At 43.3% G+C, this 25723-nt stretch overlaps 2 protein-coding genes across 2 annotated transcripts; both read right to left on the bottom strand.

Annotated features, from left to right (window-relative positions):
• Positions 1–6425: 6425 nt before the first annotated feature.
• kcnk3b (potassium channel, subfamily K, member 3b) lies at positions 6426–11818 on the bottom strand. Its single transcript, XM_040136492.1, has 2 exons — positions 11509–11818; positions 6426–9840 (listed from the first exon to the last, which is right to left on the bottom strand). The coding sequence occupies exons 1-2, from the start codon at positions 11789–11791 to the stop codon at positions 8948–8950; spliced, it is 1176 nt and encodes a 391-aa protein (XP_039992426.1). The 5' UTR covers positions 11792–11818; the 3' UTR covers positions 6426–8947.
• A 2055-nt stretch (positions 11819–13873) lies between these two features.
• Positions 13874–25713, bottom strand: ezra (ezrin a). The gene is made up of 13 exons (XM_040136491.1): positions 25369–25713; positions 23593–23676; positions 21841–21936; positions 21063–21337; positions 19796–19879; positions 18780–18926; positions 18287–18383; positions 17690–17853; positions 17408–17538; positions 16502–16662; positions 15825–15917; positions 14799–15074; positions 13874–14236 (listed from the first exon to the last, which is right to left on the bottom strand). The coding sequence occupies exons 1-13, from the start codon at positions 25378–25380 to the stop codon at positions 14072–14074; spliced, it is 1785 nt and encodes a 594-aa protein (XP_039992425.1). The 5' UTR covers positions 25381–25713; the 3' UTR covers positions 13874–14071.
• Positions 25714–25723: the final 10 nt, after the last annotated feature.

Below are 25723 nucleotides of genomic sequence, written 5' to 3'. Positions count from 1 at the left end.
AGATATGTTTATAGGGAAAATAACTGATGGCTGCGGCCTTGCAGCTCTCATATGATGGAATAGTACAACCCTGCCTGAGGTTTTCTGACTGTTAATTACTCGAAACAGAAAAAAAAAAAACAGTTGAAGAAAACTGATAAAACACAGATTTGCAACAAATGAGCTCAAGATAAACTAAAACAGTTGAAGGTGGAGGAGACATAGTTGATATTCTGTTTCAGGGGTGAAATCTGATGAATCAAGCTATGTATACCCAAATGATATGCACTGAACCTGGGGCTCTTCGGGCCCCTGGGAAGTTTCTGGCTTTGCTCGGTTGGTAATCCAACCATGGATTGAGCCTCCGGAGAGGAAGACCCCCACCCCTCAGGTGCCGCCTTCACAGCTGTGACTGACAGACCTCAACCCAGTCATGGCCCAGTAACCCGACCAGGCGGGACATGACTTTCTTTTTTTTTTTTTTCCAGTCGAGACATACCATGCAGGTCCTGTGGAGCGCCGTGGAGCCCCAGAACCTGACAAAAGGTACTCAAATGTTACCAGAACAGTCAGAAAATGTGAATACGTCAATAAACAATACTGTAAAAAATGGCCGCCTAATACGAAGGCAGTACTGTACTATGTTCTATGGTCTTGACTAAAGCTATAGTAACCAGACAACCCAGCCAATGAAAGAGTTAGCAAATGGTCGGAACCTCCAGTGTACAGGGCAGAGAAAAATAACATTAGACAGTTTGACTTTGGGACTTCTGTTGCTGCACTCTGCGTGTGCACAAAAAAAGGTGAGTTTCAAGTGGTTGAACTTTTCTGTTTTTTTTTTTATGTCTGGCTACTGTGGTCCTCGGTACGCAGGGCATTATGTCGTTGTGCCGGCGGCTGTCACTCTGAGGCTCCGTGGACACACAGTTTGTGAACGCTGCAACGGAGGGACAACATGTACAGTATAGCAGAAACGTTATACTTACACCGCAGGTACCCCTCATGGTGTAAATGATCTGACAAGATTTAGGTGTGCCTTTTAGCATGCATCTGCATATTGATGAGGAAAAACCGGTTCTTTGTAAAACTTCCGTCAGCAATCTTGGTGACAAACTGCCAGTACTGGGAGCAAACACGCTCTCTTGTCATGGAGATGACAGTGGGCCACGAGGCAATCCAGGTGCCTCCTGTTGTTAACGTTAGCGACAGAGAAGTAGTCGATTAAAGAGGGTCTTCAATTCGCCTCTGAATCGTCGTGGTTTTTTTTGTACAGCACTTTCTACTGGCTGCTGATCAGTGAAACCCCTTCCCCCCAAAAAAGACCCAAACCAAACCAAAAACAAAACATTGAGACACTCAAAAGAGAGTTAACACCTCCATTTCATTTTTGGAGCCTAAGTTACCACTAAGATTATGCATTACATTTTATTTTTTTTTGCCCATTCGAACTTGACAGGATCAAGAGTTAGATGCCGTCAAAACTGGAAATGCATCCCTTTCAAACAAAAAGCTAAAGGCAGGATCAGTGCTACAGTACAAGCGCTTTGTGTTTTTTTTAATGTGTCAGGCATCAAAAGTTTTCAAATTCTTCAAACTTTTAGGGAATAAATTTGCCCTGCCAGATGTTTGAAAAGTGCGGTTAATTAATCACGCTCAGTTCAGTCCAACGAATTGAATACAGTGGTGGAAAAGATCTCCGTAGCATTAATATGTGACAGACACCTTCAGTTTTAACCTGCCCAGAATGTTTCCAGAAACTGGGAAGAAACCAAGTGACGTAATGTCATCGCTGACCTTCTCAGGGGAACTATTTTCGTCTTTGACATAGATACTCAGGTCTATGGCCAAAGTAGAAAACAGCAGATGCTCCAGCCACGGGGGGTCAATACAGGGATTTGTCGAATGGATACTCCTTCTGTTGCTTTTCTGTGCACCTCTAATGGCTGAAGGGAGATTCACAGGCACAGAGCCAGGCCTTACAAGCTGATTCGATGTTGCAGTGGCAAGCAAATTCTAATAACGAGGCACAGTCCTAATTGCTCTGTTCTCAGCGACTGACACTTTGAGGTCATAGTTCTTTTTCTGTAATGGCTTCTTGTTTTCACGTACATTTCGAGCTCATCATTCACTTCATTGGCGCTATTTCCCGCATCGCCGCGGCACTACTTTCGTAGAGTGCGGTCTTGCGGAGGAGTGGTTCCCAGCCCGGGTATCACGTACCTCACAACATGTCTCGAGATAAACCCGAGGGGTCGCAAGGGATCAACAGGACAGGGCAGCAGAAAAACCAAATTTCAGCCGCACCAAGTCCTGTGGACTTTTTCAGACCCTCTTCTAATCTTTGCTTTCTTTTCTTGAGGCTTCTGAAAATGTCCAAAGTTGTAACTGGTCACAACCAGGGGTCACAAGCCAAAAAGGTTGGGAGCCCGTGATACAGAGCCTAACTTTTAGCATCTTATGCCGTTGGACTGGCCAACCATCTGAAAGACAACCCGGGCTCTGCTGACTGGTTAGTTTGGTTATTTTTGCAGATATTGACTTCTATAAACCTTAACGAGAAAACATAAAAACGAGTGCAGGCGTGATCTCCGAACCCGGCATGCCTTAAGACAGAAAGAGCTTACAACTTACACTGCACACCAAGACAGACACACTGTAGCTCGGGTTAAAAAAAAAAACAAAAAAACAAAAAAGCAAAGAAAAACATGTTATACCAGGAGTGGACAAGATATGCAGAAACACAATTACATTTCAATACAGGGAATGCCAGTTAGCTTAACGGTGTTCGGTTTTGTAGGTGTGGCCTCAGCTCAGTGGTTTCTCGGGACACTCTGTTGCCTGCTGATGCGGTGGCCCCCGTGTTTTGGCGTTTGTTATCGTGATTAATCGAGACTTCGAAACATCTTGCAGTGTCTGCCACAGCATCAGCCAGTGCATGGGGAATTCAGGCGGCCAGGGCCTGGCCTCCTTGTACCTCTATCATTCACGCGTAAAAAACGGCGATTTAATACCTCAGTCAAAGCACATACACTCCAGGACGATGATATACAATTCAACGGCATCACAAGCTACAGCCTCCAAGATAACCCTGAAATTTCAATCGATGCCTCTCTAAAAACAACTTCAATAAAAACTGAACATTATAACCTTCATTAATGGAAGAATGAATGTCTGAATAGTTTCCTAGGAAATTTACTATAACATATGTAAAAAAATAACAGTTTTTGAAAGAGAAGCTCAATTTAAACCGAAGTAAATCATCCTTTATTATTCATTTTGAACTGTAAACTGTTATTAATGTATGTTGAATTGCTTGTTTTCCTGATGACAAATTTGACGTTTTTTTGCGTGCTTACCCGCACACTGAAATAAAACCCTCTAGATTACACTGGAAAATTGACTGGAATTAATTGAGTGGAAGTGGAAGTGTACCAATCACCTTTTCTCTATAAGTAGAGCCAAATGACACCGTCTCTCCAGGAAAAAAAAAATATTATTATGGACCCACAAAATAAAACATTGGCAAGCACTCAAGCTGAAACCAAACCCAATATGTATGTATGTATGTACAGTATTGCTGCTGTAAAGTTAAGTGTTTTGTTTTGTCCGCCCCCCCCTCCCCGTTCCACTGTACCGTATGATGATGAGTTGGATATAACAAATATACATCCGGCCACAAACCATGACATAATGGTACGCCGGCATACTTTTGCTCGTGACTAACCTGCTGTAGGTTGTCCGGAACTGGACTTCGGTCAGAATTCCCAGGGGGAGACCATCTGGACCAAACGGTCATTTCTATACATTCAGCAGGCTTTTTCTCACACAGCACACGTTGATAAACAGCACGGAGGGGGTAGAATCACATCACTACAGCTTAGACGACTTAGATTGCCTCCAGAGATTCATATCATAAATCTTCTCTGTAAATTATGAGTCATTTAAGGTGGTGAAACTCCTCAGTAAAACTGAAGAAAAGTCAGAGATTTTGGATAACATATCCATGGTTTTAATGGTTTTTTTAGATATTTTTTTTCTAGACTTGGGCAAAATAGTACAATATTGTTTTGAAGTAGATCTGATGACACACATCCCTTGGCAAGTTGTGATTAAAGTTATGATTAAAAAATATCCTTGCAATTATTTTCAAGTACTCTTTGAGTGTTCAAGTACGACTTTGCCGCCTGTCACGTTAGAAAATGTTTGGAAAAGATTTCCAAGCACGAAACAGAGAGGCCTGTTTATGCTGGTGCAACATAAAACTAATACAGTACTCGAAAATATAAAATATACAGTTGTTGTTGTCCGGGTCACCTACTATCAAAAGCAGGTAAGGTAAAGGTCCATTTTGCTAAAAAAGATGAGATCATTTCTCGACACATACCAGACCTAGATCAAATAGTATTTGCAAGTCATTTTTGACACTTGATTTCGTGTCCATGGTGTGTCACACAGGCGGGATCTCATCCCACAAGGCAAAACAATAAACGGCAGGAAGTCGGAATCGAAAAAAATAAAATCCACCTTCAGATATTCAGAAAATCACCAAACTGTGATGTTATATTTATTTCCAGAGTGATCTCCAAATAAAATCTTACAATTCATTTTCTATGGGCCACAGTACCGTCGTCCTAACTAATGTATCGTTTCTTCAGGTGGTGACAGTGTTGCAATAGGCTCATTTACTCAACTACTGTACTTAAGTTTCGAGATACTTGTACTTTACTTGAGTATTTTTCCAGTTTGTGCTGTTTTATCTTTCTGCTCCGCTACAGTTCAGAGGGAAATATTGTACTTTTCTTAACACACAATAATTATATCAGTCCCAGGGGGTGAATTTTCTGCATAGTGGATACTTTTATTTTTGATACTTTAAGTACATTTTGCCGATAACGTTTCTGTGCTTTTACTTAAGTGAGACTGTGAATGCAGGACTTTTACTTCTAACGGAGTACTTTAACATTGTTGCACAGCCACCTTACTTTACTGTGGTAAAGGATCTAAGTATTTCTTACACCATTGGGGGTTGATTCCCTACATTTCCCAGAATGCCTCTCAACGATCCAAATAGAACAGGTACGAACTGAACTTGCTACTTTGGGCTGGGGGCTGATGGAGACACTGATAACAGAGTAGGAGATTTTCTAGTCAGGAAAACATGATCCAGCTCTAGAATGATCAGTCGTTTCATTAACTAGCTGACTGACAGAAATGTAATACATTAATCCGCTATTTTGATTATTGATTGATAGTTTGAGTTATTTTTTAAGCAAAACTACCAAATACTCACTAGTTCCAGTTTCTCAGATGGGACAATTTGCTGCTTTTCTTTGTCACATATGAGAGCGAACTGAACATCTTTGGGTTTGGGACCGCTGGCTGAATTAAACACATTGAGCTGTCAGAAATGATAACAATAATTATTCACGCATTTCTGACATTTTATGGACAAAACAATCAGGTTATCAAGAAAATATTTAGCAGATTAATCAATAGTGAAAATAATCGTTAGTTGTGTGCTTTATAACAGACGTTTTGTGGCTGTGGCTTTCTGATCAACTGAGGCAACTGTTGGTGTAATTCTGCCTCCTCTACGATGGATTTATCTCTGTAAAACTGCCGAGCTGTTGTTTCAAAATTAATCAATTCCCTGTGAATCAAAGAGCAAGAGCCCTTCCTTTCCAATTTGACTCAAAAACCTCCCATTTTCTAGGAGAGTTTTAAATAAACCAAACATCTTTGGGGATTAAAACTCTGTCGTAGGTGCCAGAAATAAACTTAACATGACATCACATCATGTCGTCCACAGAAAAAAAAAAAAACACCACTAAACTCTAAAATAGACCCAGAAATACAAGGGATAGTATCTGAGGGTGGATTTTTACTTTTCCATCAATCACGCAGACTCAGGCAATCGTGGCATAATTGTCTGCTACTGACAACCAGCTAATTCTCCATTGTCCAAACACGGATAACCCCCTCCCATCAGCCACTGCAGACTGCTACTAAAAATTGTTTTCATCTGTTGTTTGATCCAGATGTGACTTGGAACCTCTCTACACATTTCATATCTGGCGTCTTTTGTTTCATAGTCAATAAGTTGTGTGAAGCCTCACAGTCCTTCAGGTCAAAAAGAGCAAGGTGCAGAGAAATGTAGTAGAGTCACACCCCACACCTGTACTTTGATTGACATCTGAGATCTATGAGATCTCTACTGAGATTTTTTTTTTTTTTGGTTCAAATTCATAATTTGAGTTGTGCTGTGTTTTCTGCTGCTGTTGACAAAGAACAAATTGTAAAGAGGTGACAGCCAGTTAATTTTAGAAGAATATTTCTAATTTTTTTTTTTTGTTTGCAAAAAAAAAAAAACCAAAAAAAAAACCAAAAAAACAAAGAGTTAGATGAGAAGATTGATACCAATCTCATGTTTGTGCGAACCGGAGTCAGGAAGCAGTTAGCTCGGTTTAGCATAAAGACTGGAAACATCTAGTCCAAAGTTCATAAATTCGCCTCCCAGCACCTCAGAAGCTCAATACACTCAACTCAACACTTACTGTCTAAATGTATCCACAAACAGAAATCTAAAAATGACAATTTGTGGTTTTAGGGGGAGTTAACGTGCTCCATCTGTCTCATAACAAAACAACGGTTTATCCATCCGACCAGCGCCTCGGTTGGCTGCCTGGCCAGTGACGGCATCTGCTGGTTACAGGCCCTCACTCCCTGTAAAAGAGCGTGGGTGTGGGACAGTGACGTGAACAGTGAAACAAATCTCCTGTTCGTGCTCTAAATATGAAGATACAACCAGCAGTCAGTTAGCTTAGCTTATCTTAGCTTAGCTTAGTTTAGCATAAAGACTGGAAGCAGAGGGTACGCGACACATCTGCCCGTCTGCTCTGCTTCCCGGTCTCTCTCTTTCCAGTCTGTTTTTAATCCACAGTTAAAAACGGTGACGTCTGTCCACCCTAGTCTCTAAAGCTCACTAATTTACACATTATATCTTGCTTATTTTATGCCTACAAAAAAACTACAATTTGTGGTTTATGGGAGGTTATGTGCCGGATTATTCCTTGGCCTAGACCAAGAAATTCAAAACTCCTTGTTTATACGCTTTATTTATGTAGGGATTGTATGGATTAAACAAGCAAGACGGTAAGTACTGAGCTTTAGAGTTGCCGGCAGGCGTTTTTGTTGCCTTTGGACAGGGGCCAGCTAGCCGTTTCCCTCTGTTTCAAGTGTTTGTGCGAAGCTAAGCCAATTTGCTACTGGTTGTAGCTTCACATTTAACATACGGACATGCCGGTGGTGTTCATCTTTTCCCCTGCCAAGAAAACGAGTGTATCCCAAGATGTCAAACTAGTCCTTTGAACAAACAAAGCACAATGTTTTGATAGGTGAATTATAAGGGTGTTGGCAGGTGGATTTTTGAACTTCAAACAGAGCCCGAGTTGTTTTTTTACAGTCTTTATTCTAAGCTACGCTAACCACCCCCCGGCTCCAGTCCGTACAGTCACGAGACTGGTATCGATCTTCTGATCCAACTCGGGGAACGAAATTTTAAAAAGCGTATTTTCCAAAATGTTTAACTCTTCCTTTAATAGAGCGATAACTGTACCTCACATTTACCTGAATGGTTAGTGTGTATATCTGATCTGGTTCCTGAAGGACTGATAAAAAAAACAAAAAAAAAAGCATCACACTGGACACTCCATGAAGCGGACCAGTACCCGCTCTGGACTGACGTCTGGGCCCCAGCAGTGACAATTGGAGACTAAAGTAACCAACCAGCAGCTACGCGGGTGGACAAAGTAACAGAAACACAGCGCAGCAACCCTGCGGTAAGCGATCAGGCTGGTGTAGCTCATCGCGTTCGGTTTTTGTTGAGACCGTCAGAGTTGTTGATTTAGCCCGATGGTCATTTTTAAAGCAGTGCTTTGTGGTGTTGTTAAACTTGACCAGTTAAGTGTGTTTCAGTCAGTGCTATTGAGTGTCTGCTTGTGATTACTGCACTTCGTTGCTAAAGCAGTTTTACCATGTTTCGGGATATGTCATTGTGGGGTTTTTTTTTTTTTTTTTAGCTTCTCCACTTGTGACGTTACATAATTCACAAGTGTTTGTGACTGATGCACCAGCAATTTGGGCAGAGAGCACTGAAAAAAAAAAAAAAAAAATCAAAATATCAGAGGCAACTACACGTGCGAGTTATATAAGTTATCAGTATGTGGGGTACGTGTCAGGTTTAATAATGTTCTGACAATAAGGATTTGTTTAAATACATATTTAGGGCAACATAAGACAATTCATATGAGGCCAGAAAGCTGTCTGAACGGGTGCTGCATCAGTCACAAGCACTGTGATGGAAAATGTCTAAAAACCATCAAGACACATGCCTTACACAGGAAAACCTCCGACAAGCAACTTTTGGGGAAATAAACCCGCAGCTGAATCAACATCTCTGAGGTAATTAACAGAAACATAAACCTGGAACTTACTGCAGAGCTGCGCAAGATGTTTCAATTATTTTGTTTTGTCAGTTCATTTTGTGGCACCTCTCAATGTACTCGACCTAACGCGCCTCCTGCAGCACCTGTTCTGCTTTCACCTACAAAGCTGTGTACGTGTCACATCCCATGTGCTGCAGCGTCGCTCACGTGTTCGCCTGTAGTCACCCAGATGACGTCCCACATGCCTACGAGTCCCTTCAAAGCACACACGACGCCCCTGAATAAGACCTCAGGTCGAAACATTGGGTGCTGTGCTCTCTCAAATACATATTTGAGTACGATTTTGCCGTTTACAGTGCTGTGCGTGCTTTTCCCTCTTGCGTCTCCTACTGTTGGTTTACTGGGATTTTAGCACCACGGATATCTACTTGCAGTCATGTCTTTGCTGTGAGGACCAAGGTATCTGTCGTCCACTTGGCAGTATAGACGTATTGTGCTGTACTAAAATCTGCTCCGAGGAAAGGCTAGACGGAGCTTCGTCTCTTAAACACCCTGAACGGGGAGAGAATGTGTAGGCCCGTTGTTATGGAGCTTATGCTCGTGCACTGACGTGGACTGCAGACGCAGCCTGTTGATCCAGGCTCCATGTAGTGAGGGCAGTCACTGTTCCGCTGCAAGTAGGCATCGGAGATCGTCAGCTCCTGAGGGATCCCCGTGGGTATGGAGCCCTGCAGCTTCTCCCTGCTCCTGTACCACAAGCAGGAGCAGATAGTCTGGAAATGAAGCACCTCGGTGTAGACACCTTTGAAATCTTTAGCCTTCGTAGTGTCCTCTGCTACAGGCGTGGAGGACGTAGAGGCCGAGACGGGTATTAGATGAGCCACCTCGCCTCTGGACTTACTGACGGACATCAAGGCCTTCTGTTTGGCGTCCCTCCGCTCGTCCTCGGTGTTCATGGTCAGGAAGCGAAGCACCACCAGGTTCAGGAACGCTCCGATAACCGTCAGGCCCGTCAGGATGTAAACGAAGCAGAACGCCACATACCGCGGGTCGTTCTGCAGCGCATCGTCCTTCTGCAGAGCCACATAGTCTCCGAACCCAATGGTGGTGAGCGTGATGAAGCAGTAGTAGAACGCGTGGAGGAAGCTCCATCCCTCACAGTGGGAAAACGCCACGGCCCCCACACACAGAGTGCTCATGCAGGAGAAGAAGCCCACCGTCACCATGTTTGCCATGGAGACCTCGGTCTGTTGCATTCCCAGGCACTTCTTGGCTTGGTGCAGCAGGTACCTGACGAACGTGTTGATCCGCTCGCCCAGGCTCTGGAACATGACCAGGGTGAGAGGGATCCCCAGGAGGGCATAGAACATGCAGAACACTTTCCCTGAGTCGGTGCTGGGCGCCGCATGACCGTAACCTGAATGAGAGAGCACATCGCATTTTTACCCCTCAGACACTGTGTACATGATGTTTTTTATGGTGTCTAAGGAGATGCGGGGTGGTTTTGTGTTGTGGTGAGGCATCGTGACATCGGGCGCCTATAATCTATTTATTATTTCCAAAATTGTTGCTTGTTTTAAATCCCCAGGAAACCAACACCCTCTCCCACTAAATCCTTTCATTAATGGGAAACCCAGTCGCACCGTTCAGCTTGACTTTAATATTGTAAATTAACAGCCATTTATTTATAACTCCCACATTGTTGTCAGCTTTGGATGTTGTAAACACTGGAAATAAACCAGAAAGGCGTCACTTTCTCAGCCTAAATGAGCCTGAAGTGGCCTTATCGTAATGACGGATAATGAGCCAGGGCCGTGCGCTTGTTGTTTTGGTAATTTGGGGGTTTTGGAGACTTGAAACGGTATTTCAATTTTTCCATTCCATTTCCATTCAATTACACACAAATTACACCTGGAGTTTTTTAGGCTGAGTCTGATATATATATATATATATATATATATATATATATATATATATATATATATATATATATATATATATATATATATATATATTGTTTTTTTCACTCAGTATTCTTTTTTTTCTTTTTGACTGTTTTAATCCAAAAAAATTAAGAAAGAAAGAAAAAGAAATGGAGGAATTTAGTTTTTGTCCCACCACAGTGATGTCCCTGGCATTTTATTGATTAATTAATTTAACCTTCAATTAACCACGAAAGCCTCATAGATAATAAATGTCTCGAAAATAATTATTAATCATTTCTTTTCCAAAGGTGACCCCGCAAAAAAAAAAAAAAAAGGCAGCAAAAGCAATGAGTTTCAGACAAACAACGTAAGACAGAAAAACACAAAATATGCCACAAAATTATAAGTATATAGAAATGCGATTTCAAAGTCGTGCCCTAAATTTGAAATTCAATAAAAACATAAGATTTCATCCTAGAAACAACTACTAGGCACCTTAAAGTAACCAAACAGCTGTCTAAAACCATAAAAACAACCAGGACCACGACCCAAAAGAAAAACTCGGCGACCCCGAATGAGTGGAGCTCGGCGAGCAAGTCCTCAGATCGGCATTCGGACGTTCACGTGAGAAGATAGAGGCTGTTTGAACAGTTAAATAGACACAGAACCTTTATGTCGGAAAGCCTTCGTTTTTCACACGCGGATAACGTCTGTGCTGTGAACTGCAAGGTGGCAATTCTGGCGTTAAGGCTGTGCGGAGAGACAACCGAGCAAGGACGAGCAACGAGAGGAGAAATAGTCATTAGGGAAAAAAAGGTAACGTCAAGTATTACGTCCATGCATGTGTTAAAATGCGTGTGCATTGAGCAGGTTTGTAGGTGGGCTGTGCAGTGTGTAGAAATCTAAAATGTACGTTAGTTCTGGCTTCGTTTGGGTTTTTTTTGGGGGGTTTTTTTTAAAGGAACAATTTGGAGACTTTTCCTGGTTGAAAATAAGTATTTCTAAAAGGGGGGCCGGGCGCGTGGCTGGGTTTTCCTTCGCGGGGATTCACGTGGATCCATGTCCTCGGTATCTCAAAAATCCCGGCTACGGCAAAAAAAAAAAAACCGCAATTTGTCTCAGCCCCGGTTAACGGCCACGCGAAGCGAACCGCTGCTCACCGATTGTCGTTATCACGGTGATGGCGAAGTAGAAGGAGCCGGCGAATTTCCACTGGACGCCCGCCTTGTGCGGCGTGAGCTGCAAGACGACGTGCTCCAGCTCCTCGAAGTTCTCTTTGGTCAAGTTGTATTTGCTCATGATCTCGTACTTCCTGGCGTCGAGCCTCCTCTTGTGACCCTTCTCCTGTTTGGACTCCAGGGTCTCGAAGACGGCCGCTCCGACCACCAGGTAGGTGAGGATGCTGACGATGAGGGCGAGCGTCCTGGCGTTTTGTCTCTTCATGGCGGCGCGAGAGAAAGAAAGCGGTCCGAGGAGCGTGCGTGCGTGCGTGCGGGCGGGCGGGCGGGCGCCGAGACTCTCTCCTGCGACCTTCTACCGACGGACTCCGGATCCGACAGAGGGGACTTCTGGAGACGGAGCCGCGCTCTCGGCACCACCCCCACAGCACAGTTGGGTTGCTGCTGGATTTGGACTATTTGTCACCGACTTATATTTAGAGTCTGCGGAGAAGGAACACGGGGGCCATCCCCGCAGCCGAGCCAGCGCGTTGGGAGAAGCGGCACGAGTCAAGTGCTCACCTTCCCGGAGCTTTCGCGCGCGCGCACGCACGCACGCACCTTCCCTCCCTAAAGGCCGACACTAAAACCGTTCGTCTCTTTTGTCGCGGGGGGGGGGGGCACGCTCGTCAGCCGATAGTAACGCTGTCAAATATGACTCGGCGTATGATTTACGCGTTCGCTCGCAGGTAAAATATTGACCCAGTGGCTCTTTAAACACGCCGGCCCCACCGGCTTCGCAAGTTGCCCTTAGCAACCCAGCGACAACCGTCCTGTTCGTGGGTAAACATTTCGAAAGGCACATCGCTCCTGGTCACGGTGAGCACGCCGCAGGGCTCCCCGGGGCTCCAGTGCAACTTTTTCCTTCGCGACATCCATCAACAAAACAACGACGAAACAAGGAGTATTATTATGAAAATGAACGAGAATGTATAGTTCTTTCCTTGTGTGTGTGTGTGTGTGTGTGTGTGTGTGTGTGTGTGTGTGTGTGTGTGTGTGTGTGTGTGTGTTTTAAGGCAGACAAGAGGACGATATTCATGAGCTACGGCACAAAGAGTGTAATATTAGCGAGCTGTCATTGTCTTTGCCTGAAAATGAAGCTGCACCCCGCAAAGGGCCGTTAATACCGGTTTAAAGGAGCAGTTCACCATTTAAAATTTTTTTTTTTTTTTTACACATTATATGAAGTTCGGTTTATAATGAGGAGCTGTGGAGGCGCCTGGAGCTCGAGGCGTCGGTCCACAGTTGTGTAACTGCAAGCCTGTATTGTGAGGAGTTTCAGGAGACAGGGAGGATCTAATGAAAGGTGCTGTTGAGTTGCATTATGGGAAATGCAGGATCCAGTGCTTTCGGAGCTCGACCCATGCCGGAGACTAGAAATCAGGATGTCTCCCTCTCTGTGGCTTCAGTTTGGGTTGTTCTTCTATTTTTTCCCCCCCCACACTAAATGGTTTCTTTAAGAGTGAATCACTTCATCTAGGTTTTACCTGAAATAATGAGATTCCATAAACAGGACGGCAATATCCTTTAAATTCGGGACTGGCGGTACTCAAAGCAGAAGGTAACTTGGATAAAACTAGTGTCCAAAGACACATTAACTGTCCCCGCAAAGCAAAAGCAATTCCAATCAGAAACACCGAACAACTTCCCTCGGGTATCCCTGGTAGAAAAGACTTGTGCATTGAAAATCATAAAACCGATTAATTTAAACATTATGTGAGGTGGTAGGCATATTGAAGCCGGTTAAATACTCTGCATTGTTGTTTGGACACGTATGAAAAGAGGTGTTCAAGGCAGTAGAGCTGAAACTCTCAACGGGTTAACCGACCGACCGACCGACCGACCGACCGACTGAAAATTACTCATCACCAGTTTAGGTAATCTATTAACAGTTTTGAGTCGTTTATCAAGCAAAAATGCCAAACTTTCTCTGGCGTCAGCTTCTGAAAGGTGAGGATTCGGCGTTTGTCAGTGTTGTGTGTTATTAAAAATTCATTCTGTTCAGGTTTAGGCAACACACGACCTTGGGCGGTGGTTGCGAGATTAAATTTCACCACCTAAGTTGGTATGGGAACAAAACTGCACAGCCAAACTGCATTAAACTTTTTGATCATTTATCATAACATATATACTTTCTACAGTGCACCTCAAATACAAGCTTTGTTCATACAGTATATCCAGAAATCATTACCTTTCTGCAATGGTTGATATACAACATGGTCATCTAGCATTATGTTTTTATGTGGCTAAACAGCATATTGAAGATGTTTCAGGGCTACAAAGAAAAAAAAAAAAAAAACCCCAAAAACAAAACACGGTGTTTTTCAAAGCAAAAGTTAAACCGATAAAAGTCATGGAAGTACCATTACGCACATCAGCTCCATGCTTTTTCTGGGTCTTTAAGACCAGGTGTGGATGCAATTACGTCACTCTTTAAATCGAACCATGCTAAAATGGGAGGGCGAAATGAGGTATTTGGGAGAGATCTTCAGGTCTCTGAGGTTTTCTACAAGGCCTCAAACTCATCGATCCTCTGCTTGGTGTTGCCCTGGCGGATCTGACGCAGGGTCTTGTACTTGTCGCGGCCGACTCGGACGTTCTCGTCGTGGAGCAGGTCGTTCTGGGTCTTCTTGTCCTCGTTGCGGGCCTTTTCCAGCTCCGAGCTCAGGGCCTGTGGGAGGAGCATATTTCAGCTATGCATTTTTTATAGACCCTAATCCACTTTACAGGAAAAAGCCCGCCTTTATTTACTGTTATACTGGTACATTTCCGCTAATGGCACCTGGACCACAGGACCGGTTGGTGATTTCCTTGAATGTCCCAGAATGAATTTCTCAGAACGACTCTCCGTTTCCCAGAGAATGAAAATGATCATGTAACTCTATCCTTGCTACTCGGCTGTAGGTCATACTGTACGTGAGTTGAGTGACTGTATGTCACGATTCAAATTAAATCCACTAATATCATAAACAATGTAAGCTCTCCATTCAAACGAGTGCACATACTGTATATGCTGTAATGTACTCAAACTGTTATTGACATCTCAGACAGGTTTTTAAATCGTGAACACATTTTAGGCGTAAAGCGGGATCCGCTGCCTAAATCTAACTGCTTGTGTCTAAAGTGCATGATCAACAGTTTTTGCTTTAGCGTCCAAAGGAAGAAGTTTTTATGCAAACTGATGCCAAAATGAGCTTGTTTGCTTCGGATGGATCCTGCGGCCCCTGACTCACCTTGAGCTGTTTCTGCATTTGTTCGTTCTTCTCGGCCTCGGTGAGCCTCTCCTCCTCCCGGTGGTGGTCGTTGATGTCCTGCGTCTGCAGCTCGGCGCTGTAGGTGCTGTTCTCCTCACTGTGCTCTTGGTCGCTCTCGTTGTCCGAGGAGGAGGAGGAGGAGGAGGAGGAGGGGGTGCTTGCAGGAGGAGCCGCTGCGGGAGCTGAGTTAGCGGAGCTTATCACAAGGTGCAGCTCCTCTTTCGTCTTTATCAGATTCTCCTCCACTTCCTTGGCCTGGGGTGAAGTTTGACAGGGACAGTGGTCATTGATCAACAGAACAAAAAACTGTAAATGAACCAGGGTTGGCCTAAAAACTAAATTCACATGTGTGGTCCGTTGGCCGGACGTTAAAAATGCACCCAAAAATAGAAAAATAGGTTATGTCGGATATCAGGGTGATTGCCTGCGCTGTAGTCTGATTTGCTGAAACCATGAAACATCTGCTCTAAACATACATTGTGAAGGCATTGACTTTTTCCTCAGTATCCCTATGACTGTCACAAGTTTAAGGACAAATGAAACTAACAGTTGAGGTGGACTCTGATCTCAGGTTGTAATTTTGCCTCTGTAAACAAGTTTTAATGACAACTTGGACCTGTCTATGTCTTCTCCGCTATTTTGCGGAAACAACTACATTATAGTCTGTTATTAGCCATTTAGTCAATGTTTAGACACCTGCTTATAGATGCTAAACGGGGGGATTTAAAATACAGTGTCGCCCGATCTGCCCTAGCGCAGATGGCTGGTGAGGAAAATATGAAACACTCTTTTTGTGCACTAGAAAAAGTGATAAAACACACAAAATAAAGACGATGAATGCGGGACCGTACAGGTGACATAAAAAAAAAAGTGGCTCGTGATCACAGCCGCTCTTCCAAAAAAAAAACCAAAAAACTGAAAAGGCAACAAGGGGGAATCGGTACATTTGGATGTTCTGTACTTCAGGGAGCCTGTGCGTGCTTTGATGGCGCGTCGGAAACTCACCTTGCTGTGCCAAGACTCGGCCTCCTCCTCCTTGACTCTCTTGGCCTCCTCCAGCAGAGTGATCTTGGCGCTGTACTCAGCCAGCTCTGCAGCCTGAAGGAGGGGGCACAATCCGTGTCATCAAAAAACAAAAAAAACCCAAGGCCAGATACCCGATTAGCTCGCCAACCTCAATTATCTGGACACGCTGTCATTTTATGAATGAATGGACAAAAGGAACAGAGGGGGATCGAACGCCCACCGCTGGAATTCACCATTTATTTAATAGCAGTTTGAATGTGAAGTGAATAAATAAATGTAGTATTTTTAATTCCAGTGCATTTACCTGGAAGCTGAAGTTACTACTGAATTTACAAATTCAGATTTCACATCAAACTTCAGATAAGCTGACAGAATATCATTAAAAAAACATAAACATGTTTTGTTTTAGCTCAATGACATTTTCTAAGAAGTTTTAATGTGAGAAAGAGTTTCAGGTAATTTTCTCATGACGATTGTAATCCCAGTAAAGCGGGAAAATCACCCACACTGAAGGATGTATTAGTTCACACTGCAGTCTAAACTCTTAATGTGTGTTTATCCTGGATGTAGGAGCTCCATTTAGTAATGAGTGTTTTTCCGTCACACGGTTTTTCTCACGTGAAGGATCTGAGCACTTGGGCGCACGGCACACTCACCAGCTGCTCCTGGCTCTTTATCTGGTCTTCAGCTTGCCTGGCCAGCTCCTCCTTGGCTATTATGGCCTCCATCCTCTCAGCCTCCAGCCGGGCTGCCTCCTGCTCCACCTTCCTCCTCTCCTCCTCCAGCCTCACGGCCCGGTTCAGCTGCTCCTGAAGCTCTACAGGACAAAGTCGGCGAAACACAGGAGAATTCGTCAAGTCCCGTGTTGTGTTCTAATACTGGGTGATACACGCATTTTGGTGCTTTTCCGGGACAATTTCCCACCTGTGAAATAACACATTTGCGTTACCTAAGACAGTTGTTCCCAGCTTTTTGGCTTGTGCACGCTTAAAGTGAACCCCTCATGTTAAGAGTTGTGAGCCGTTCAGGTAATATTTTTCTTCACAGTTTGTTTCATTTGAATGGTGTTTAGAGCCCTAAAGGGTAGCAGTGTTTCACACGAAAAAAAGCCGAGAACTTAGCGAAAAGTCAGAAGTAAAGAAACATAATGTTGAGTGAGAGAAAATGTTTTTTCCCCTTAATTATCTTTAGGGAACTTTCAAAGTTTCAAAGTTTTCAAACCAGTTTTTATTTCTTACCCTGACTCAGTCCAAAACTGAGTACTGTAACCATGAGCTCAAGTTACGTGCTTCATAATGCAAGTCAGTCCAGAATCAAAACCTGACAGATGGTGGAAGTATATTAAGTAAGTTAGCAGCAAAAGAGAACAACATCCACTCAATTATTTTCAGTTTTTCTGTGTATGTCAAGTCAATAAACAGCAGAGGGCAGTAGAGCCTTGTTGCTCCAACTTTGAAATCTGTGACGCAACACAGAAATTAGACGATAAGACTCGCTTAAGTCGTCTGAGGTCTGTAATGAGGAGTATAAGGCAGCCTGCATGTCAGATCCCCTTGTCTCACCTCTCTCTGCTTTCTTGGTCGTCTCTTCAAAGCGGTAGAGTCTCATCATCAGCTCCGATTTTTCTCTCTCCATCTGCTCCTTCTCTTTCTCGATGGCTTCCCTCTTCTTCTTCTCACTCTCCAGCAGATCCCTGCAGAAAAAAAAAAAAAAAAAGACTGATTACTCGTCTTATTCACTCCCAGAGTTCCAATGCCAATTCTCAGTCTGTGTGAGGCCCTTTTTTTTTTTTTTAATTTTAACTGAGTAGCATCCGTCATTCGACTTAACGACCCTCCGCCTACCTCTCCATCTTCTTCTGCAGCCTCTCCTCTTTGGCCTGGGCCTTCATCTGCTGAACCTCGATGCTGTCGGCCTTGCGGCGGTGCATGTACAGCTCGTGGTTGCCCATGCACAGTTGGAGGATGCGCTTGTTGACTCGCAGCCGTGGAGCATAGAATATAAAATCCTTACCGAGACAGGAAAAAAAAAAAAAACAGAACAGAAAAGAACATTTCAGCGACAGTTTGGTTTGGCTTCGTAGAAAAGCGGGCGCCTTCTAAGGCTATGTTTTAAGTAGCTGCGGTTACATTTTTTAACCTCTGCAGTGTCTGAAATGATAATATTTACTCCCAGCTATGACAAAAGTTTCCTAAATGTTGATTGATTATTGGAACCAATACTTCCTCCACATTTATGAGCTATAGGAAGCTTCAAGTAGATTTATGTTTCATTCCCTTTTTTTTCCACAAGGACATGATTATAGTGGGGAGCCATAACTGAATTAATACCGTGGGTTTACATTAATGCTGCTAAACATTTAACTTTAGCGACTACGGCGCTGCAACATCTGACTGACATCACGTCAGCACTGAGGATTGTTAGACTCAGGAAATACTTACAGGGGATTTCTTGTCTATGGGCTTGATGACAAATTTCTTATCATTGAAAGAAATGTTTCTAATTTCACTCCAGGGAAATCCAATCTTTGGAGACAGCCTGGAGGATGGAGAAAAGAGGTGATCAAGCAGGTTTAACGGCAGGTTTGAAAAGGTTTAAGGTTTGTTTTTAATGGAAGATTTACGGGCAGGCGGTAGAGTAAAGGGCCAGCGGGAGCTTGTGTGGTCATGTTGTAGTAGAGTCGAGGGAAACGGGTTGATGGCCTTTAAAAACAACAGCCACGCGGTCACATGTTGTATTCAAAACCTGACCCACTGAGAGGGAAGGCAGCTGGGGGTCAATGACTGAGGTTTGACCGCCCGTGTGTTGCCCTCCTGTCTACAACCGCATGTCATCAAGTCAACGCACGCTGCACACGCCGTGTATGGAGAGGTGTCATTAAAGAAGGACTCCACGGCGTAAACGCTGAATTAAGACATTTGTTTGGCGACTCACCTGTCCTCCTTCTCGTAGATGTTGAGTCCCAGAGCGTCCACTCCCAACCACAGGTCTGTGCTTTTCTTGTTCTTGATCTCAAAGTAGTTGACACCGTACATCTCCAGGTCCTGAGTGATCTTCAGATACTCAATCATGGCCTCCTCCCTGTTCAGGTTAGACGAACAAACGGGAAAAAAGAATGTAAGAATACGCACAGATACAAGAACCGCTTGAATATAAACGATCAAACGCTGTATGGAATCATTTCATATTCAATACATTAGTTAATCTTTTACTCAACTAGGTGAGACAAAGAGGCTAATTTTCTCAGGCTAGTACTATACGGAGGGTTGGCCCATAGCCAGTTACGTTTTGGTTTGGATTCCAAGTCGGTAACATTTTCAGGTTTGTCCAGCCCAAAGTCCAACTAATTTATTATCGAATATTTCATCTTCTCTCTCTCTCTCTCTGATTTACACTACACTTTTGGTGTCGATAGTCATTTAATTAAATAGCATTCACTTAATCTGTCTGGGAAGTTTTGATTTTTAGTCAATTGTGGAATTTAAATCGTTAAACATTAACCTTTTGTTAGTAACAAAATGTTGAAAGCTAAACCTAAACGGATCAATGAGGGATTCGGAAAGAATTCATATTCATTGAATGAATGAATACATTTGGATTCTGTAAAATGTTATTGAGCCCCCCCCCCGCCGACCGTTGGCATAAAATGTGGAGCTGCTTTAAATCGAGACAGTTTAACTTTCGTGCAACATCAGCCTCTGTGGCCACAAGTGGCAATTACAGGATAATGGCACATTGGATTGCGTGTTTACTTTTTGTTCTATTTTATGCTGTGAAACCAGCTCAGTTTTTATCTGTGGCAAAATAAACTGTAGCGTTAACAGTAGAGCGAGTCAATAAAAGTCTCAAAGTCGGCAAACCGGCTCAGTAAAAGTTACATAACCTTGCTTTAAAATGCTTTCGCTTTTCTTTTTTTTTTTACATCACAGTCTTCATCAGCCTTCACTCACTTCAGCATCGACCCGTGCTCCTTGTGCCAAACCTGGATTCTCTCTTCCCACTGCTCCTTGGACAGCTTGTGTTGTTCCAGCACTCTGGGGGGGGAAAGAGACGAGCTATCAGCAACCCACACCGGGGAAAATGTAAACAGTCTGTGTGTACACACAGAGCTAAATCAAACACATCCGGCATTGTCGTGTCTTTCCCATCCTATTATAACTTTTATTGGCTACTGTGAGAATAGTAATAGTACACGGGTTAATAATCTTTTTTCACTGTGAGTGTGACTGGTTTCCAGTGAGGAGACAGCATGACACACTTAAGCTTCAGACAAACAGCAGTTTAGGCTTGCTCAAGGGCACTTTTGGTACTGCACAAGAAAGCAGTAAGAAGATATATCTGGGGAGGTGCAAGATGATTAAAAGAAGAGGACAGCAAAAAAAAAAACATTTAAACCACCACAAATTCTATTTATTTTTTTCAGAAGTTCCCCTAATCTGTGTCTTTTTCATAGGGATTACCAGACAATTTAACCTCTTTATACCTCATAAAATAAAACAGGGCCAAAATAATTCCTTGGTTTACATCATATGTGGAGATATTCTTGCAACATTCACCCCAACGTAACTTTTAACAACCTGTTAATCTTTCTTTTAATAATCTCCATTTTGCTTCTTTATATCACCAAGTAAGAAAACACTGTTCTTATCTAAAGGAGCCGGTGACTGGTGGTACTTTATCTGGTAAAAGTCCTCGGCCACTCAAACAGCGATGTGTTTTATGTCTCTAGTTTATTCCGAATAAACACAGGAAGGAATGAATCCAGCAATGACGTTGTCATCTCCAGAAACTCATCCCTTCGTTAACTGAACATCTGAAGCAGAAGATGCTGCAGCGCTGCCACCACCGTTCTCTTCTTCAGTCGGTTCATCTCTTACTGAGAGCATTTTGAGTTTTTAATTTACTCGTCCCACAGTCTGTCAGTGAAGGAGATAAACAGCCTGAGCAGTATTGTTAAGATTTATGCAAATATCTCTGGCGTCAAACGGAGGGAGAAGTCCTTTTTGTGATGAAAAAAAAAAAATCAATCTGCTATTCTCTTTCTGCTATTTGTTGTGTGTGTATTTGTTGACCGCAGTGGCAAGCTGCTGCGTAAAATCGGCCTCGCAGGGATAAATAAAGCTGTACTGAATTAAACTGAACCGAAACAAAGCGTTTGCTCGACAGGTGATCTCTCTGCGACAGAGCTCATGCTTTCTCCCGGCAGTTCACACTCACCTTTTGGGCAGCAGGCGCTCAGAGGACAGGTAACCCGGTTGATGCACCGCCTTGTTGTACTCGCCGTACTTTGCCTGGACGGCGTAGGAGGTCAGCAGCACGGCGGACTCCGGAGGGCAGTAGATCTCCTCCCCCAGGATGTCCTCCTTCACCTGCAGGAAGAAGAGCCTCCTGGTCACGTCCTGGATCAGCTCCTCGGACACGTCCTCTGGGTAAAACTTGACCCTCAGTTTGAACTGCAGGGGAGTCTCCTTCTTCACGTCCTGGGCCATCACCTGAGCAGAACATGGACAAATATGACTATGAAAAAAAGAGTAGAGCACCACGTGGTGGACAAATTAGAGTGTGAGTCAAACAACGTGGAGCAGCGGTGAGCAGGGTGATTCTTACTGATGTGGGCTGGGCTGTAGGCACGCAGGTGAGATGTGTGTTGATGTGAGATGTGTGTGTTGCTCTTAATTTATCAAAGTGTGCTCTTGCGGGGCGGGAGGGCCGGTGACATGTTTTGGAATTATCTTGCTTTTAATTGGTTACGTACATGCAACAAGTCCTTTGATACAAGTCAGATTTCTCTTTGGAGAAAACAAGAAGAGCGAACTTGACCAACCCGTGCCTGAGAATATAATAATGTAAAGTAGAAAAAAGCAGAATGGAGTGTTGTAGGGTAGAGTAAAAGGCTTGTTGGTAGAGCTGAGCAGGACTGAGACTGGAGTAAAGTAGACGATATATAATATATGTCTTTTCTAATCACACTCACTCAGTGAAACCACAAACCCACCTTTTTTTCAATGTTCAGCCATGTGATGAATCCTTTGGCGTCGACAAACTGCAGCCCGAAGTACCAGGTCTCACGCAGTCCGATGGTTCTGGCAACCTTAAAACACACACACACACACACACACACACACACACACACACACACACACACACACACACACACACACACACACACACACACACACAAACACACACACGTTAAAAACATGATCTCCCCCGCCTCTTCTTCACTTCCCCTCCGGATGCGTTTAAATCACGAGAGAGACCAAATTCTTCATCAAACTTCTGGATATTTTCTCCCCTTTGGACAAGATGTCATTTACGGCACAAAAAAAAAAAACAAAGAAAAAGATTATGCAAAGACTGTAGGTTGAGGTGCATCAGTTTCACCCTGAACAGCTGTAACAGCAGCCGAAACGGTGACGACCCCTTTATCTTAGAGCTGCCTTCCAGTCAAGTGCAAAGGTTTCGGTAATTATACACTATACATCAAGCTCTATGGAGAAGAGGGCTTCATACCGTTGGATGGTGACGTCACTGTTGTTATCAGGTGATCGATAATTTAGCTTTTGGGTGAGGGTTTTTAATATGTAAACTTCTCAGATACCTCAATTCTCTAACAGCATTTTAAAAGAGTTTCGAGAGTAGAGGAGCTAAAAGATATCACATATCTTCAGTTGAAAACAGGACTTGCACGGTAAAAAAAAAAAAAAAAAAATCAGTGTAACTGCAGTTTCCCTGTGGCTTAGTGTTAAGATGCTGACCACGAACCGCAACGTCCCCGGTTCCCCGTCCCCCTTTCCTCTCTCTGCTATCTGTAATAAAGACATAAAATGCCCCAAAATGCCTAAAAACGTTCATACCACCAGTGGTGAAATGTAACCAAGTACATTTACTCAAGTACTGTGCTTAATTATAGTTTTTAAAGGTGCTTAAGGTTTATTTACATGCTTTCATTTTTGCGCTACCTCCTACTGATGTTCCACTACATTTCGTAGGGAAGTGTTGTACTTTTTACTCCACTACATTTATTCGACAGCTTTACCTACCAGTTACTCCGCTGATTAGGATTTTACACACAAAATAGTCACCTTATGAGAAAAACACACCTTTTCAGATTAAACTACTCAACAGTATTGTATGTAGTCAAAACTGATTCCATCTTGACCAACTGAAACGGTAAATGTGAATGCATGAGTAATAATAATCCAATAAAATATTTAATAATGATAAAACCGTATAGAAGGGGCCACTTATCGCGACGAATACTGTATCTTTTGATACTTAAAGTGCATTTTGCTGATAATACTTTAGTGCTTTTACTCAAGTAAGACTTTCAATGCTGGACTTTTACTTGTATTGATGTATTTTTACACAGTGGTATTTCTCCTTTTACTGACTTAGTGAGTTAAAAACATCAGCTACCAAGTCAAAAATTTGGACCTATCCTCTCACACTTCTTAAAAAGTATGCATTTTACCTCGGTATCTCGTAACTTTGATTTTAGGATTACGTAGCTCAGCATCAGGTACAGTCCACTGTCTGATTTACTAGAGTCAAACTGGTTTTTGAAGTCAAAAACCAGTAAATTGTACTGTTCGCCGTGAAAGGAACTGTATTAATTGGAGCTGTATTTTCCAAGAGACTGAAGTTCCCACGGTCCCGGTTAAGACAAGTATGATCGCGATAACAGCATATAAATCTGTGTAAACTCTTGTCTATAGCAGTGCTTTGCATACTGTCACATACGGACCTGGTCAAAGAGCTGCTTCCCTGTGGTGTTGGGGTGGAAGGAGAACTCCAGCTCCGCGTCCATCGAGGTGATACGAACGTTGACCTGCAACAAAACGGGCTTTTAGTCACCTGACAATAGAGGTTTCCATTCAGTCCAAGCATTTAGCATCTTTAAATAAAAAATAAAAATAAAAAAACTGTGCAGGAGTATTGATTGCATTATATATTATAAGATCAACTTCTTTGATTGTAAGAAGAAAAAAAAAATAATACAGTTGGTTGTGTGAATGATGCCTTTAATGTGGAGCCGTGAAGTGGATTGTTCATAAACCATAATTGCTCACTATCTCATTAGACTTTGGACTACCCTTGCGAGGTGCTACAAGGTTGCACATAGGCAGATTAAAATATCAAAATACTCATTGTTTGCCAAGTTGCCTTTAGACTTTACCGCTGCTAAGATCAACCACTTTTACAACAAGAGCGATTAAACTGGCACATGAATCCGACTTTCACGAGTCTCCGGAGCGAATTTCCCAGAGGACAGGAAGGCCTATTCTCAATATTTTCCAAAATGAATGACAAACATACGACAAAACTGCATGACCCTGACTTGCAGACCAGACTGGGTTCGTGGCAGTTACGCAATCATTTTATTAGGTTACACTAGAGTACGCCCCGGGTGTCATAAAGATAAACCCGGTGAAGCGGAATACAAAAACTGGAACATCCATTTATGAAGGCCAAATGAGTGTTTCTCAACTGTTTCCGCCTTCCATGATCACATGCGTAGGACAGCTTCTTAACCCTCCCTACATCCTGCTGAAGACTGACCTCTTCTCAACTCAATGACTGTGGGGATGACCATTATGAAAGCAGTAGTCCATTACAATCAATCAGTATGTTGCTACATTGAATTTTCAAAGGTTTTTTTTTTTGGTTTATACTTGAATTGGACTTTCTGGTACCTACAAACCTCTTACTTTCCTGTTTGACTGTTCAAATTTGTGGCGAAAATTCAACCCTTGCGTCGTGTTCTCCGCATTTTTCCAGAATAACCCAATTATCACCTGCTACCACGACCCATACATTTGTGTGATTTCGAGTTAAGCTCGACGTCAGTCACACGGAGGCAGACGTCAGCGTGACCTCCTAAGAGAGGCTTTCTCCTTGGAGTGTCAATATAGGCGCAGAGTTTCAGCCGTAACGCACAGGCCGACCTTTCTTATCAGTTTTCCTACAGCCTGATGCTGTAACTCTTACTGAGGGGCATTTAGGACGTCCAGCAAGAGACGTGCACGAGGGGTTTCTTTCTGTTTGGGATGGAAAATGGATTAAAGCCGACTGTTTTAGAGAAACCAAAGGGGCAGAATAAAGCAGTTAAACCATAAAGTCATGAGTTGGTGGGGGAAACTCACTCATGACATTTACAAGTCAATCCAGTGTGACCAAAAGTAATTAGCATGATTATTATCAGATTCAGTTGTAGCCATAAGGTAGCATTTTAGTAGCATTTTTTTCCGCCAGGAATTCGTGCAGCATGGGTCAAACTCTACATTTGGTTAATGAGTAAATACCAAGAAGGACTGGTGCCTCTTGGAAATAACTCAGAGAAACAAAGATGATCAGCAAAGAGACCAAAACTATCAAGATACACACGATTTGTTTTATGCTCAGTGGTTTCTCTCCAAAACTATTTCAGCATGAACAATTCAACAAACCTGACAGGTGACTTTGTAAACCCGTCTCGGTGACACATGTTACGATCTTGTCAATAAAAGCCTGAAAATCTTACCGTTTTGGGCATCTTGGCTCTGGTGGGTGGGCGAGCTCCAGCAGAAGAAAGTGTTTCCCAGGCTGACCGAGGCTGCAGTGGCCGACTCCCAGAGAACCTCCACCTGATAAAGAAATGCTGCTCCGCTCTCCCGGGCAGACTCAAGGGCAGGGCTTGTGTCCTTTGAACTCGGCTGTAGATCACTCACACAGTAACGTGGGAGGTTCGACTTGGCCACTATCACACAAAACTGACAGCCTTGCTTCCAGTGTGACCACCCGGCGGAGCAACACGCTCCTCCCAAAGACAATCACCCATCTCAGCACCTGAACGGCTGTGACCTTTGATCGGAGCATGCAGGGCTGCATAGGCCCGG

The sequence above is a fragment of the Xiphias gladius genome, chromosome 10 (genome assembly GCF_016859285.1).
Source record: "Xiphias gladius isolate SHS-SW01 ecotype Sanya breed wild chromosome 10, ASM1685928v1, whole genome shotgun sequence".
NCBI classification, from domain to species: Eukaryota; Metazoa; Chordata; class Actinopteri; order Istiophoriformes; family Xiphiidae; genus Xiphias; species Xiphias gladius.
Note: the sequence above shows the minus strand (reverse complement) of the source record. Positions and strands in the feature narration are given on the sequence as shown.

Bases quoted from the DNA above. Each gene is read 5' to 3' on its own strand.
- kcnk3b (XM_040136492.1), bottom strand. From the start codon at position 11,791: ATGAAGAGACAAAACGCCAGGACGCTCGCCCTCATCGTCAGCATCCTC. The intron at 9,841-11,508 runs GTGAGCAGCGGT...TCTCTCATTCAG, and splicing joins CACCGTGATAACGACAATCG to GTTACGGTCATGCGGCGCCC.
- ezra (XM_040136491.1), bottom strand. The intron at 18,384-18,779 runs GTGAGTCGCCAA...TCCATCCTCCAG, and splicing joins ATCTACGAGAAGGAGGACAG to GCTGTCTCCAAAGATTGGAT. The intron at 17,539-17,689 runs GTAGGCGGAGGG...TTTTTTCTGCAG, and splicing joins CTGCAGAAGAAGATGGAGAG to GGATCTGCTGGAGAGTGAGA.